The sequence below is a fragment of the Tamandua tetradactyla genome, chromosome 15 (assembly GCF_023851605.1).
Source record: "Tamandua tetradactyla isolate mTamTet1 chromosome 15, mTamTet1.pri, whole genome shotgun sequence".
In the NCBI taxonomy this organism is placed as follows: Eukaryota; Metazoa; Chordata; class Mammalia; order Pilosa; family Myrmecophagidae; genus Tamandua; species Tamandua tetradactyla.
In genome coordinates this window covers 44720168-44733836 of record NC_135341.1, presented here as the reverse complement: position 1 = coordinate 44733836, position 13669 = coordinate 44720168, and the positions used below count along the sequence as shown (strand labels likewise).

General features: G+C 40.2%; 1 protein-coding gene across 9 annotated transcripts in view; it reads left to right on the top strand.

The window, feature by feature from the left end:
* The first annotated feature begins 9284 nt into the window (after positions 1 to 9284).
* Positions 9285 to 13669, top strand: part of NKTR (natural killer cell triggering receptor) — a 71988-nt gene continuing 67603 nt past the window's right edge. For 2 of the 9 annotated variants that reach the window (XR_013162827.1, XM_077129675.1), the window contains exons 1-2: positions 9287 to 9567; positions 9777 to 9857. Coding sequence is in view for 6 of the 9 variants with exons in the window: in XM_077129675.1 (XP_076985790.1) it covers positions 9800 to 9857 (58 nt within the window). In the remaining 3 variants the exon portion in view is untranslated. Of the gene's footprint in view, positions 9568 to 9776; positions 9858 to 13669 lie in introns of all 9 variants that reach the window. The other 7 variants (XM_077129674.1, XR_013162828.1, XM_077129676.1 and 4 more) reach the window with 7 other exon arrangements.

The window sequence follows — 13669 nt, the reverse complement described above, 5'->3', positions numbered from 1 at the left end:
GCCAACCCATTGAACTTATTTAGGATATTTGTATGGACATTTTTGATTAGTTGTTCCAAATTCTGTGTCTCTTCTGGTGTTTTAATTTGGTAATTTTGCTGGGCCATATTTTCTTGCCTCTTCATGTGTTTTGTGATTTTCTGCTGCCTTCAAGGCATTTGATTATCTTGACAAGGTTGTTTTAAAAGTTGAATTCCCTCATTCATCTAAGATTTTATAGTTGCCTTGGTTTGTGTTGAAGGTCTCCTTTTGCATTTGGCCAATCCTAGGCCAGGAACTGCAGGAGGTGCAACTCTAATTGAAGATCTGCTAGGCAGGGAAGCAGATTGCCAGACTGTGCTTTCCACATCTTCCCAGTAGATGGCAATCTTGCCTGCGTGTCCTGGACCAAGTCAGCCAGCTCAACCAGAACCCAACTAGGTGCAAAGCTAGTCAAGGCTGCAGGTTTCCATGTGCACTGAAACCCATCAACCCCAGGGCTGGGGGATGTGTAGTATGTACCTCAGTGGAGAATTCTGTGTCCATGATGGGTCTGGTGGTCCCTAGGCTCCTGCATGGAATGACAGTGTTGTGGGACTGAGTATTTCAACTACCCCTACCCACAACCAGTCTGGGAGTGCCTGGTAATGTAGCACAACTCACTCCCCTGTCCCTGCCTCTCCACTTGTGTAGGTTGTGAGCACTCTGGGCCTCCATGGGAAAAGGACAGAAACAGAAGGACCCAGGGAGTCTCTTTCAGTGGCCAACTGTCAGATCAGCTCAACTCTGTGTCCACTCATCTTCCTGAGAGAAGGCCCCTACATCTCAGTCAAAACCAGGCACCCAGAGCAGCCTGCCTTAGGGGTGAGGGGTAGTTACCATGTGTGTTAGTCAGGCAGGGTTCTCTAAAGAAACAGAACCCACAGGAGAGATCTATAAAAATGAAATTTATAAAGGTGTCTCCCTTTATAAATGGAGCATGGGAATGGAAGAGTCCAAATCATAGGGCAGGCTGTGAGGCTGGCAGCTCTGATTAAGGGTCTGGATGAACTCCACAGGAGAGGCTTACTAGCTAAAGAAGCAGTGAAAGAGTCTCCTTCCTTAAAAGCCATCAACTGATTGGATTATCTTGTGGTGGGAGACATGCCCTAGTAAATCTCAGATGTAATCAGCCATGGATGCAATCAGCTGACTGATGACTTAATCAACCAGCCATGAAATATCCTTGCAGCAACACTCAAGCCAGTGCTTGCCTGACCAGACAACTGGGCCCCTGCTCTGACTGGTGGACCAGAGTGCTGTTTTGGGTCTCCTGGAATTGTGTCATTTCTGATCCAGTGTCTAATAATTCCCCAAATTATCTGATCAATTCCTTTTCCTCAATGCATAGTGACCCTAGTAAAAGGCTGTAGGTTTCCTTGGGGAAGGCTGGGAGGAAGTTTAACAGTGTAAATTTGGGGGAGTGTAAAAGGGTCCTTCCCCAAATATACCTGGGCCTCTCCTCATTTGAGGGCTCTGGTCTGTAAATTGTTTCAAGTCTGGGAATTAAGGAATTGTGATTCTCTGTTTTTGTAATTCAAGTTAGACTTCTGTTCACTTGACCTAGAATTCTTCTGCTTATACAGTTCAAACAAGAATTTAATAAACTGACCATCTATTTTACTTCTAGGTACCCCATGATCTACTAGCCATTGCCATAAGTCTCTGAGAGTCAGACTATTTTGACTGATGCCTTGAGTCTCCTGTCCATTATGGAGGCCACACCCACCTTGTCTATGGAGGTTAACTGTCACCACAAGGCTTCTGCCAACTTGGGATCCGATCCCCATTGTGTTTAAGGATTCCAGCTCAGTGACAGCAGTTCCTACAGTAATATCTGACCTACAGAGAAGGGTGACGACTGAGCTCTTCAGGGATGATAGAGCTAGTCTCATGATTTTATTTCTCAAGGTTCTGGAGAAAGATGTGTCCTCTGGACATTCCTGGGGTGTGTGAGCAGGTCTTCCATGATAAATCCACTCTAACAATCCCATCTCTCTAAACTTCCGTATCCCCTCATCTACATCATACCAAGGCAGTTCTGGCTTTTTGACCTCAGGTAATATTGCACCTTTGGATCCATATTTCAGCCAAACATTCAAACAAACTGTTAATGCCCTTTCTAATACCTCAAGCTATAACACTGAATGCAGAATCTCTGCTTAGTGGGCCTATATCAATAAATTTAGCTTGACCCAACTTTATATTCCTTCCATTATCCCATACCCTCAAAACCTACTCCTACACATATTCCCCTGATTTCTATATATATACATTGGAAAACTCATGCAGTTCTTTTAGAGTAGAGCTTACCTCCTCATGGGTCATACTTTGTACCTCACCTTTTGGGGCCTGTTGGGACTTTAGTCTAGTTGTAGGTCTTGAAGAAAAGAGGGGTAGTGGGGATAGGTCATGAAAAGAAATGGAAGTGTTTTTCAAGCCAATTACCTCAGGGCATTCTGTTGCAGTTTAATCTGCTGAAACAGAATTAGTCACTCCAGATAGAGGAGTGAGGGCTGTTTCCCCAGGGAAGGTGGTTATAGGGTTAACAGGCTAGGTGGAGATTGAATGGCAGACTCCTTTGAGGAGACTGGAGGCCAGGAAACTGTTTCCTCAAGGCAGGCTAGAGGTTGGGAAGCTTTTTCCTCAGATCTATCTAGTAAAGTCTCAGCAGATTCCAGGGATCCCATCACCATCACCACCATTATCAAGCTATATCTATCACCATCCCATGTTTCAGGATCCCATTCTTTTCCAATCAAAGCCCTTACTTTAACAGCAGACACTCTGCATGGTTGCGATTTTAGTTTACATTGTAAATTTGCTACTCGCACAATAAGGCTTTGTGTCTGGTTTTCAGAGATCTCAAGTCTGTGACTATAGGAAATAAGATTTTCTTTCAGGGTACACATGGAAACTTTTTTTAAAATTAATTTTTAAAAAAAAATTACAAGAAAGAAACACAAACATTAACATATGCTCATTCCCTTCTACATATATAATCAGTAATTTACAATATCATCACATAGTTGCATATTCATCATCGTGATCATGTCTTAGAACATTTGCATCAATTCAGAAAAAGAAATAAAAAGACAACAGAAAAATAAAACGAAAGTAGAAAAAAAAAATTATATGTACCATACCCCTTACCCCTCCCTTTCATTGATCCCTAGCATTTCAAACTAAATTCATTTTAACATTTGTTCCCCCTATTATTCATTTTTATTACATATGTTCTACTCGTCTGTTGACAAGGTAGATAAAAGGAGCATCAGACACAAGGTTTTCACAATCACACAGTCACACTGTGAAAGCTATACCATTATACAGTTATCTTCAAGAAACATGACTACTGGAACACAGCTCTACATTTTCAGGCAGTTCCCTCCAGCCTCTCCATTACATCTTGAATGACAAGGTGATATCTACTTAATGCATAAGAATAACCTCCAGGATAACCTCTGGACTCTGTTTGGAATCTCTCAGCCATTGACACTTTGTCTCATTTCACTCTTCCCCCTTTTGGTCGAGAAGGTTTTCTCAATCCCTTGATGCTGGGTCTCAGGTCATTCTAGAGTTTTTCTCAATCCCTTGATGCTGAGTCTCAGTTCATTCTAGGATTTCTGACCCACATTGCCAGGAAGGTCCACGTAGACAGGGGGAGGGTGATCGAGTTTGCTTGTTGTGTTGGCTGGAGAGAGAGGCCACATCTGAGCAAAAAAGAGGTTCTCTTGGGGGTGACTCTTAGGCCTAATTATAAGTAGGCTTGATCTATTCTTTGTGGGGTTAAGTTTCATATGAACAAACCTCAAAACTGGGGGCTCAGCCATAGCTTTGGTTGTCCACACTGCTTGTGAGAATATCAAGAATTCAACTTGGGGAGGTTGAATTTTCCCCCATTCTCAACCATTCCCCGAAGGGAACTTTGCAAATACTTTTCCACTCACTGATCAAATCACTCTGGGATTCATCGGGGCATCACCCTGGACAAACCAACAAGATCTCATGTCCTACCCAAGGTTCCATGTATTTATGGTGTTCAACCAACTATCTACATAAGTTATATTAGGAGATGCACTAGTCAAAATATAAATTTTGTACCAAATAAACATTTTTTGCTTTAGTCTCACATATAATTTGAAATTTTAAACTATTAATTAGCATCTATTTTCAGCACCCTGCAGTAATGACATTCCTTTCTTTTTCCTCATGCAAAAACATTTTTTAGATATGCACATTTAGTCACTATCATTATACACTCTAGGCATTCCTAGATCATACCATCTCAATCTTTATCGTCCATCTTTCTTTGTGATTTCATTTATGCCCCCAGCCTTCCTCCCTCTATCATTCTCACATTCAGCTTCATTTTAGTATTTTAACATACTTGTATTACACTTAGGTAGTATTGTGCTGTCCATTTCGAGTTTTTATATTCAGTCCTGTTGCACAATCTGCATCCCTTCAGCTCCAATTACCCAATATCTTACCCTATTTCTATCTCCTGATGGTCTCTGTTACCAACGAAATATTCCAAATTTATTCACTAATGTCTGTTCATATCAGTGAGACCATACAGTATTTGTCCTTTGTTTTTGGCTAATCACACTCAGCATAATATCCATAAGGTCCATCCATGTTGTTACATACTTCATAACTTTACTCTGTCTTACAGCTGCATAATATTCCATTGTATGTTTATGCCACAGTTTGTTTAGCCACCCATCTGTTGATGGACATTTTGGCTGTTTCCATCTCTTGGTAATTGTAAATAATGCTGCTATACACATTGGTGTGCAAATGTCCATTTGTGTCCTTGCCCTCATGTCCTTTGAGTAGAGACAGCATATAGATGGGTGCTGTTTTTTAATCCATTCTGCCAGACTATGTCTTTTGATTGGGGAGTTTAATCCATTAACATTTAGTGTTATTACTGCCCGGGTAGTACTTTCTTCTATTATTTTGCCTTTTGGATTTTATATGTCATATCGAATTTTCCTTCTTCATACCTTTACTCATAGTCTTCCTTTCTACATTCTTCTCCACACCTCTCTCTTTTGTCTTTCGTATCTGTCTCCAGTGCTCCCTTTAGTATTTCTTGCAGAGTTGGTCTCTTGGTCACAAATTCTCTCAGTGATTTTTTTGTCTGAAAGTGCTTTTATTTCTCCCTCATTTTTGAAGGGCAATTTTGCTGGATATAGAATTCTTGGTTGGCAGTTTTTCTCTTTTAATAATTTAAATATATCATCCCACTCTCTTCTCACCTCCATGGTTTCTGCTGACAGATCTACACATAGTCTTATTGGGCTTCCCTTGTACGTGATGGATTGCTTTTCTCTTGCTGCTTTCAAGATCCTCTCTTTCTCTTTGACCTCTGACATTCTAACTAGTAAGTGTCTTGGAGAACGCCTATTTGGGTCTAATCTCTTTGGGGTGCGCTGCACTTCTTGGATCTGTAATTTTAGGTCTTTCATAAGAGTTGGGAAATTTTCCGTGATAATTTCTTCCATTAGTTTTTCTCCTCCTTTTCCCTTCTCTTCTCCTTCTGGGACACCCACAACATGTATATTCGTGCACTTCATATTGTCTTTCAATTCCTTGAGTCCCTGCTCATATTTTTCCATTTTCCCCCTATATTTTCTTTTTCTTGCTGGATTTCGGATGTTCCATCCTCCAGTTCACTAATCCTATGTTCTTTCTCTTGAAATCTACTATTGTAAGTTTCCATTGTTTTTTTCATCTCTTCTACCGTGCCTTTCATTCCCATAAGTTCTGTGATTTGTTTTTTCAGACTTTCAATTTCTTCTTTTTGTTCATTCCTTGCCTTCTTTATATCCTCCCTCCATTCATTGATTTGGTTTTTGATGAGGTTTTCCATGTCTGTTCGTGTATTCTGAATTAATTGTTTCAGCTCCTGTATCTCATTTGAATTGTTGGTTTGCTCCTTTGACTGGGCCACATCTTCAATTTTCCTAGTGTGATTTGTTATTTTTTGCTGGTGTCTAGGCATTTAATTACCTTAATTAGTTTATTCTGGAGATTGCTTTCACTTCTTTTACCTAGGGTTTTCTTGCTGGATGAATTTGTTGTCTATATGTTCTTTGACATTTAGTTCAGCTTTTTCTGGACCTCTAGCTTAAGTTTTGTTTAACAGAGGAGAATTTTTCAGTTCTTGTTTTCTTGTTTGTTGCCCTGCTTGTATGGTGCCTTCCCTCTCCCCCCACCCTTGAGAGGGTCTCCTTAGGTATTATAGACCCCAGCCAGATTTTCCCAGACCAAACTGGCCTCCTATCAGGAGGAAAGAGTCACCTACGTCGGTTTTCCCAGAGGGTGAGACCCAGCAGGTTGAAAGACTTTCCCATGAAGTCTCTGCACTCTGGTTTTCTTTTCCTGCCCAGTACGTGGTGCTTGTCTGCCTGCAGGTCCCACCAGCATAAGATGATGCACTACCTTTAACTTTGGCAGACTCTCCCTGCTGGAGGTGTGGTGGAGACAGAGGAGAGGTTGTAGGCTTGTTTTAATGGCTTCAAATTACCAAGCCCTGGTGTCTGAATTCCTTGAGGGAGGGATTCCACCTGAGTTGGGCTCCAGAGAAGCTTTCAAACGAGCTTGTTTCTGCCTATGCCTGGGGCTGTTGCAGCCTGAGAAGCCCTGCCGCTGTATCCAAAGGCAGTGAAGCCTTGTAGAAACACAGCCACAAAAACCTCTGTTTCCTTCTTTTTTTTTTTTCTTTTTCAGTAAGCCCTGCCTCCTTGGCACCGGGCCCAAAATGAGCGACCTCTGCTTTGACCGGGTTCACCTGAGCTGGGGACCTATTTTTAGTAATCTGAATTTGTTAATTAATTCCACAATTGGCCTTTGGTTGGGCTCAGCCCCTGCTGCTGGTAAAGCCTCTTTCCTTTCCCCTCTGGGAAGCAGCCTGTAGGGGAGGGGTGCCAGCAACCTCAGCTTGGGGAACTCATGGTTCTGGGGGGGCTTGCAGCCGGTCTAGCTCGTCCAGACTGGGGTATGCTGTGTGTCCCGTCACTGACGCAGTCCCAGGAGCTGTTCTGTACTGTTTCTGGTTATCTAGTAGTTGTTCTGGAGGACGAACTAAAATATGCACATTGTTAAGCCACCATCTTGGCCCCGAAGTGAGAAAGCCTTCTTGATTGAAAGGGGGAGGAGAGAAAGGAGACAAAGTTTCAGTGGCTGCAAGATTTCAAACAGAGTCAAGAGGTTATCCTGGAGGTTATTCCTATGCATTATATAAATATCACTTTTTAAATTATGGTGTTTTGGAATGGCTGGAGGGAAGTACCTGAACTGTTGAGCTGTGTTCTAATAGCCTTGAATCTTGAAGACAGTCGTATAAAGATTTAACTTTTACAAGGTGCTGTGGAGCACTTTTACAAAGTGCTGAGGAGAAGGAGGAGGAGGAGGAGGACACACTGATGATAAAATTCCATTCAAGAATTTAGAGGTGACATTTGCAACAGGTTCAAATCTTTCAGTTATAAGACAAACTGGATACTTCGTAAGGATTTTTGTCTGTTATGCCCAGAGAGCCAAAATCTGTAACTGAAATAGTCTGGGTGAGCTTCCTGCTGGTTCCAGTGATGCACTAGTAGACAAAGAAGTTGAAAAAGAAGGCTGGCATGTTTTTTGGATGACTGGCAGAGTGTGACACCAATATGACATCCAGCCCTACTATGATTCCAAGGACTTCATGACTAAATACTTTATTTTTCCTATGGGAGTGGTAGTGGTAGTTGAAGGGAATTTGATTTGTATTGGGGAATGTTTAATATATTGCCTTGGTAATCAAACTTTAAGGATACTCTCTTTACAAATCTTATATAGTTATCACCTTTTAGTATTGGACTTCCCTACTGTAAGAAAAACATGTGTTTACTAAAAAAAAAAAAACAGGGAGGATAAGGGGTAAAATATATTGGGTAGATGGAAATATTAATGGGCAGTGAGAGGGAGGAGTAAGGGGTATATTTTGTACAAGTTTTTTCTTTTATTTCTTTTTCTGGAGTGATGCAAATGTTCTATAAAATTATACTGGCGATGAATACACAATAATGTGATGATATTGTGAGCCAGTCATTGTACACCATGTATGGAATGCATGTATATGAAGATCTGTTAGTAAACATTTTTTTTTTTTTAAATCAGCCCAGGTTACAAGTTAAAAACCCAGGGAACTGTTCCTATGATAGAGATACTTGCCTCTCAAAGAGGTGGAACTGGAAAGTTCTGGCAGGAATAACACTTCTATGATGGTGTGGAAGTGCCAGAAGTCTGACTGTACTTTACACAGGTGGCACAGGTGCAGACAATTATAAACTAGGCAAATCTGATTTTGAGATGTACTCTAGAGTAATCAAAAGTATGGCATTGACAAAGAGATATATAGATCAATGGAACAGAATAGTCCAGAAACAGACCCACACATATGTGGTCCCCAAACCAAGGTAATTCCATAGAGGAAAGATAGTCTTTTTAACAAACGGTGATGGAACTACTATAAAATCCCTAGGAAAAACTGAACTTCAGTCCCCTACCTCACAGCATACACAAAATTAATTTTAATAGACCACAAATTTAAACATAAAAGTAAAACTGTAATATTTCTAGAAGAAAACATGGGAGAAAATCTTCACAAAGTTGGGGTAGGTAGATATTTCTTAGTGAAGGAAAAGCACAAACCATAAAAAAAATTGACCACCAAAATTAAAAACTGCTTTTGTAAAAAAAGACACTGTCAAACCAACGGACCAGACCTAAATTGGGAGCAAATATTCGCAATCACATACTAAATAATAAAAAAACTCTTACACTCAATAATAAGACGAAGAACCCGACTGAAAAACGGGCGAAGAACGCGCACACACTTCACAAAATATGATGTAGAATAGTCAGTAATGGTATGAACAGAAACTATCTCAGCAATACTGGCGCCAAAGCATGAACGAAAAGAAAAGGCACTTTAGCTTGAACAGAACATTGACTTCGAAGTTAGGCAAAAAGCCTAAGAACTAGATGTTACTGATATTTATTCCCCATAGGAGAGAAGACATGGCAAAAACAAGCCACTTTAACAATTTAACACACGTACGCAGTTGTCTAGACATGGAAGTCTCGCGATACTATTAAGTACACGGCGGCTCTAAGCCCCTGAGAGACGATCAAGTAAGGTAGAGGGCGCAGGCGCAACCAAGGCTCCCAGATTGGGTAATTGTCTCCACCGCTTAAGGGAAAGGGGCGGGGCAGAAAGGATGAGACCAGGTATAGGAGCGCTACACTGGAGGATCCTCGAGATTTCCTAGGCAAGCCCACGAGTGCACGCCCCCTCCACTGCCACCTAAGGCTAACCACCCACTTCGAGACCTCCTGTTCTCGCGGTAGTCGACCCAACTCTCGCGGGATTTAGCGTGGCATTGAGAGGCCGGGTCCGGGGTAGGGGCTGGCGGTCCCTTAGTGGCGTCGGGCTTAGGCCGCGTTTGCAGCACCTTCTCCTCTACTCGGGGGGAGCCGCTCAGGCTGGAGGCCAGCCAGGTGAAGAGCTCGCCCGCATGTTTGTGCGCTCCGCAAAGGGCCTGGGGGGCCCGGGGCAGGAAGGGGCTCCGTCTCGGCCTGCTGCGCTGTCGCGACTGGCCGGCGCGAGGCGATCATGGCGCGGGCTCCGTCCCAGCCCCCACCCTAGCCCCCACCCTAGCCCCCACCCTAGCCCCCACCCTGACCGCTTTCCTCCTCCTCTCTCCCAGCTCTTGCCGCCGCCTAGGTCGCGATGGGGGCGCAGGACCGGCCGCAGTGCCACTTCGACATCGAGATCAACCGGGAGCCGGGTGAGCAGGAGATAGGGGAGCCTAGTGGGGCCTGGGCTTGCCTGGGGAAAAAGGACAGGCGTTTACCCTCATCAGCCCATCCCAAAACATTTTAGGGAGCTCTTAGGCACGATGAACTTTCCCTTCTCTCCTGTGAGAAAATCAGAAGAGAGGCGGGTGGCCCGAAGACACCGTCAACATTTGAATTCCCGGCTTCGTCCTCCAAAACCCCATGTTCACTCCCCTCCCCTGGCGGCCCCAAAACCCCATGTTCACTCCCCTCCCCTGGCGGCCCCAAAACCCCATGTTCATTCCCCTCCCCTGGCGGCCCCGGGCTGAGTCTTAATTTGTTACGGGCTGGCGCCAACAAGAGGGATACCGTCCTTTTAGGATTTTTTTCTCTCCCAGCGTCCCTAGGTGGCAAACGCTTCTGATTCCAATTTCTGATATCTAGTTCTGTATTTTGAGGTTTGGATGCGTTTATTCTGTGTTTTTTAATCCTTACATATCATTAATGTGTAACCGTGCTTCTATTTTCCCCTGACAATCTTTAGCCAGACTTTCTTGGTTTGTGGGAAAATGGCTTAGCAAATGTGTGATGAGCCATAGCATTCTGTACGAACAGTATTGCAGCCTGCATACACTTTAATAGGTTGCCTTTAGAGAATCCATCCATTCGTTAGTATATTTTGTTGAAAATAAGTATCTTCTAAAGGATAGTCGTTTCATTCTAAGTAGCAGAGTATGCAAGGTTCCAAACTGTTTTCTTAGCTTTCTTCATATGCGACAAAAGTTTTAAATTGAGGCGTATATACTGTCTTTATACAGCACTTTGTTCAGCAGATTCTTCTTGAGAACTTGTTACTATTCTACTGGCCCTGGAGACACAATGAATAAGACAAAGACTTCTTGTTGTTTATATTCTTTTGGGGAAGACGGACAGTGCACTGTATATAGTGGTTTGTAGTAAGTTGGTCAGGGAAAACCACTTTGAGAAGTTGACTTTTAAGCAGACAACTGAAGGAGAATAGAAAGTGAGCCTTGTGGATATCTTTGAGAAGAGCTTTGCTAGTAGTGGAAACAGTTAATATAAAGGCCCTGAGGAGGGATTGTTCTTGGCATGTTTGAGGTCAGCGTGGTTGAATAGAGAAGGGAAGAGTCGTAGGAAGTGGCTTATAGGCCACAGTAAGGACTTTGACTCAGTGAGATAGGAAGATCTATATAGAAGGGTTTTGAGCAAATGAATGATGTGAAAAGTTTTAATTTTTAAAAATTTTAAGAATTAAAAATAACAGATCCCTGAAAAGTAGAAATAAATGAGTAGATATTTTGAAGTCATCTTAAGAACTTTTCTTGGTCCATGCTCCAATTCTAAATTAGCAAGTAACCTTTATTATGAAATAATTTCCAAAATATGCTTGGTGAATGATGAATAAACTTTGATCCTCAGCATCCAAGGCAATTCATTATATTGCCATTCTGATAAAACTGGCTAGCACACTTGAGAATGCTGAATCATATAAAACAAGGAATGCTTACATTGTGTTAAGATGCAACCAACTGATAATTGGCAGTTTCATATGGTTCAGTGTCATATATATAATACCTCTCTAATATTTTTCAGTGCATTGTCTAATAAGTAGATACTTGGTTCTTATACAACTTTTAAGATTCACTTCAGTTATTTGAAGGGAGGTGTCTTTATGGTATTTAACCAATAGTATATATGTCATGTACTTACCGAGTACTTATTCAAATAATACTGTTGACTTCTTGCATGGTTAATAATTTACTTGATTTGATTTACTTTATAAGTGAAGATCATTTTTTAATAGGTTAAAAAAATATTAGTAAAATCGATCAACATACATTAACATATTCATACATACAGCTATGTTAACATATGTCAACATACAGCTAACATTCTTAATGTATGCACATTCCATACTTGGTGTGCAATCAGAGGCTCACAATATCCCATAGTTGTACATTCATCACCATGATCATTTCTCAGAACATTTACATCACTCCAGAAAAATAAATAAATAAATATAAGAAAAACTCATACGTACCATACCCCTTTCCCCTCCCTCTCATTGACCACTAGTATTTCCCTCTGCTCATTTTAACATTTGTTCCCCTATTATTTATTTATAATCCATATTTTAGTAAAAGTCATTTAAGATTGTTCCCTGTCCACAGTAAAGTGAAATCAAGAAGTATTAATAAAAATTGACTTGGAAACGGCATGTGTTCTTTCCCATCACTATTATTGGGAATTTGTATATTATATAGCGAACAAGTTAACATTAAACTTTTAAGTTATGCAGCCACCATATGAATGCAAGAATATATTAAAAGAAGAAAAATCTTTAAATTGTGAGTTTTTCTGTCTGACTCTAATTAGATAGTTCCTCTAATTCAAGGACTGTTCCTTACAAATTTTTCAGAAGATTTTAAACTATGGATTGATTTTTTAATAAATACCAGACTATTCATGTTATCTGTTTCTCCTTGGTTCAGTTTTGGTAGTTAGTGGATTTTAAGAAATGTGTCCATTTTATTGAAATTGTGAAATTATTTGTGCATAGAGTGTTTTGTACTTGTCCCTTTTATCCCTTTAATATATCTGTGGGGGCTCTATGATATCTCCTCTTTTATTCCTGATATTGGTAATTTTTTTTCTTGGTAGAGATTTATCCATTTTATTATCTTTTCAGACAAATAGGTTTTGGTTTAATTGATTCCCCCTCCTGCCTCCATTTTTCTATTTTAACTTCACTGATTTCTGCTTTTTAAAATTTATTTCTTATGCTTGTTTTTCATTCCTTAAAGAGTTTTCCATCCTTTTACTTTTAGCCTATCTGTATCGTTATAGTTGAAGCAATTTCTTATAGATAGCAAATAATTGGGTCTTGTTTTTAATACATTCTGAAAATCTCTGTCTTTTTACTGGTATATTTAGACCATTTACAATCTATATAAATATTGTTATGCTTGGATTTGTCTACTATTATTTGTTTTCTCTTTGTTTCCTTTGCCTTTTATTTTTAATTAAATAAATTTGGGGGGTTATTTGAATATTTTTAGTACTCCATTTTAATTTTTCTACTGAGTTTTTTATGCTGTCTCTGTAAACCTTTTTCAGTGATTGCTCTAAGGATTATGGTATATATTCTTAACTTTTTGCAGTGTACTTAGAATTAATATTTTATCACTTCAAGTAAAATGTAGAAGCTTTCCCAATATATACATCCTGCCACTTCCTCCAGTCTCATGCTGTTATCATATGTATTACATCTGTAAACACTGAAAACTTGCTTTCAAATGTCATGCCTACTTTAAAGAACTTAAGAGGCGAAACAGTCTGTTATGTTTAGCCAGTTATTTATTATTTCTGAGGCTGTTTGTTCATTTCTGAAATTCCAGATTTTTTAAAAATTTATTTATTAATTAAAAAAATAAAATAAAACAACATACATAATCAGTAATTCACAATATCATCACTTAGTTGCATATTCATCATTTCTTAGAACATTTGCATCAATTTAGAAAAAGAAATAAAAAGATAACAAAAGAAATAAAATGGTAACAGAGAAAAAAAAGTTATACATACCATACCCCTTACCCCTCGCTGTCATTGATCACTAGCATTTAAACTAAATTTATTTTAGCATTTGTTCCCCCTATTATTTATTTTTATTGCATATGTTCTACTCTTTTGTTGACAAGGTAGATAAAAGGAGCATCAGACACAAGGTTTTCACAATCACACAGTCACATTGTGACAGCTGTATCATTATTCAATCATCCTCAAGAAACATGGCTACTGG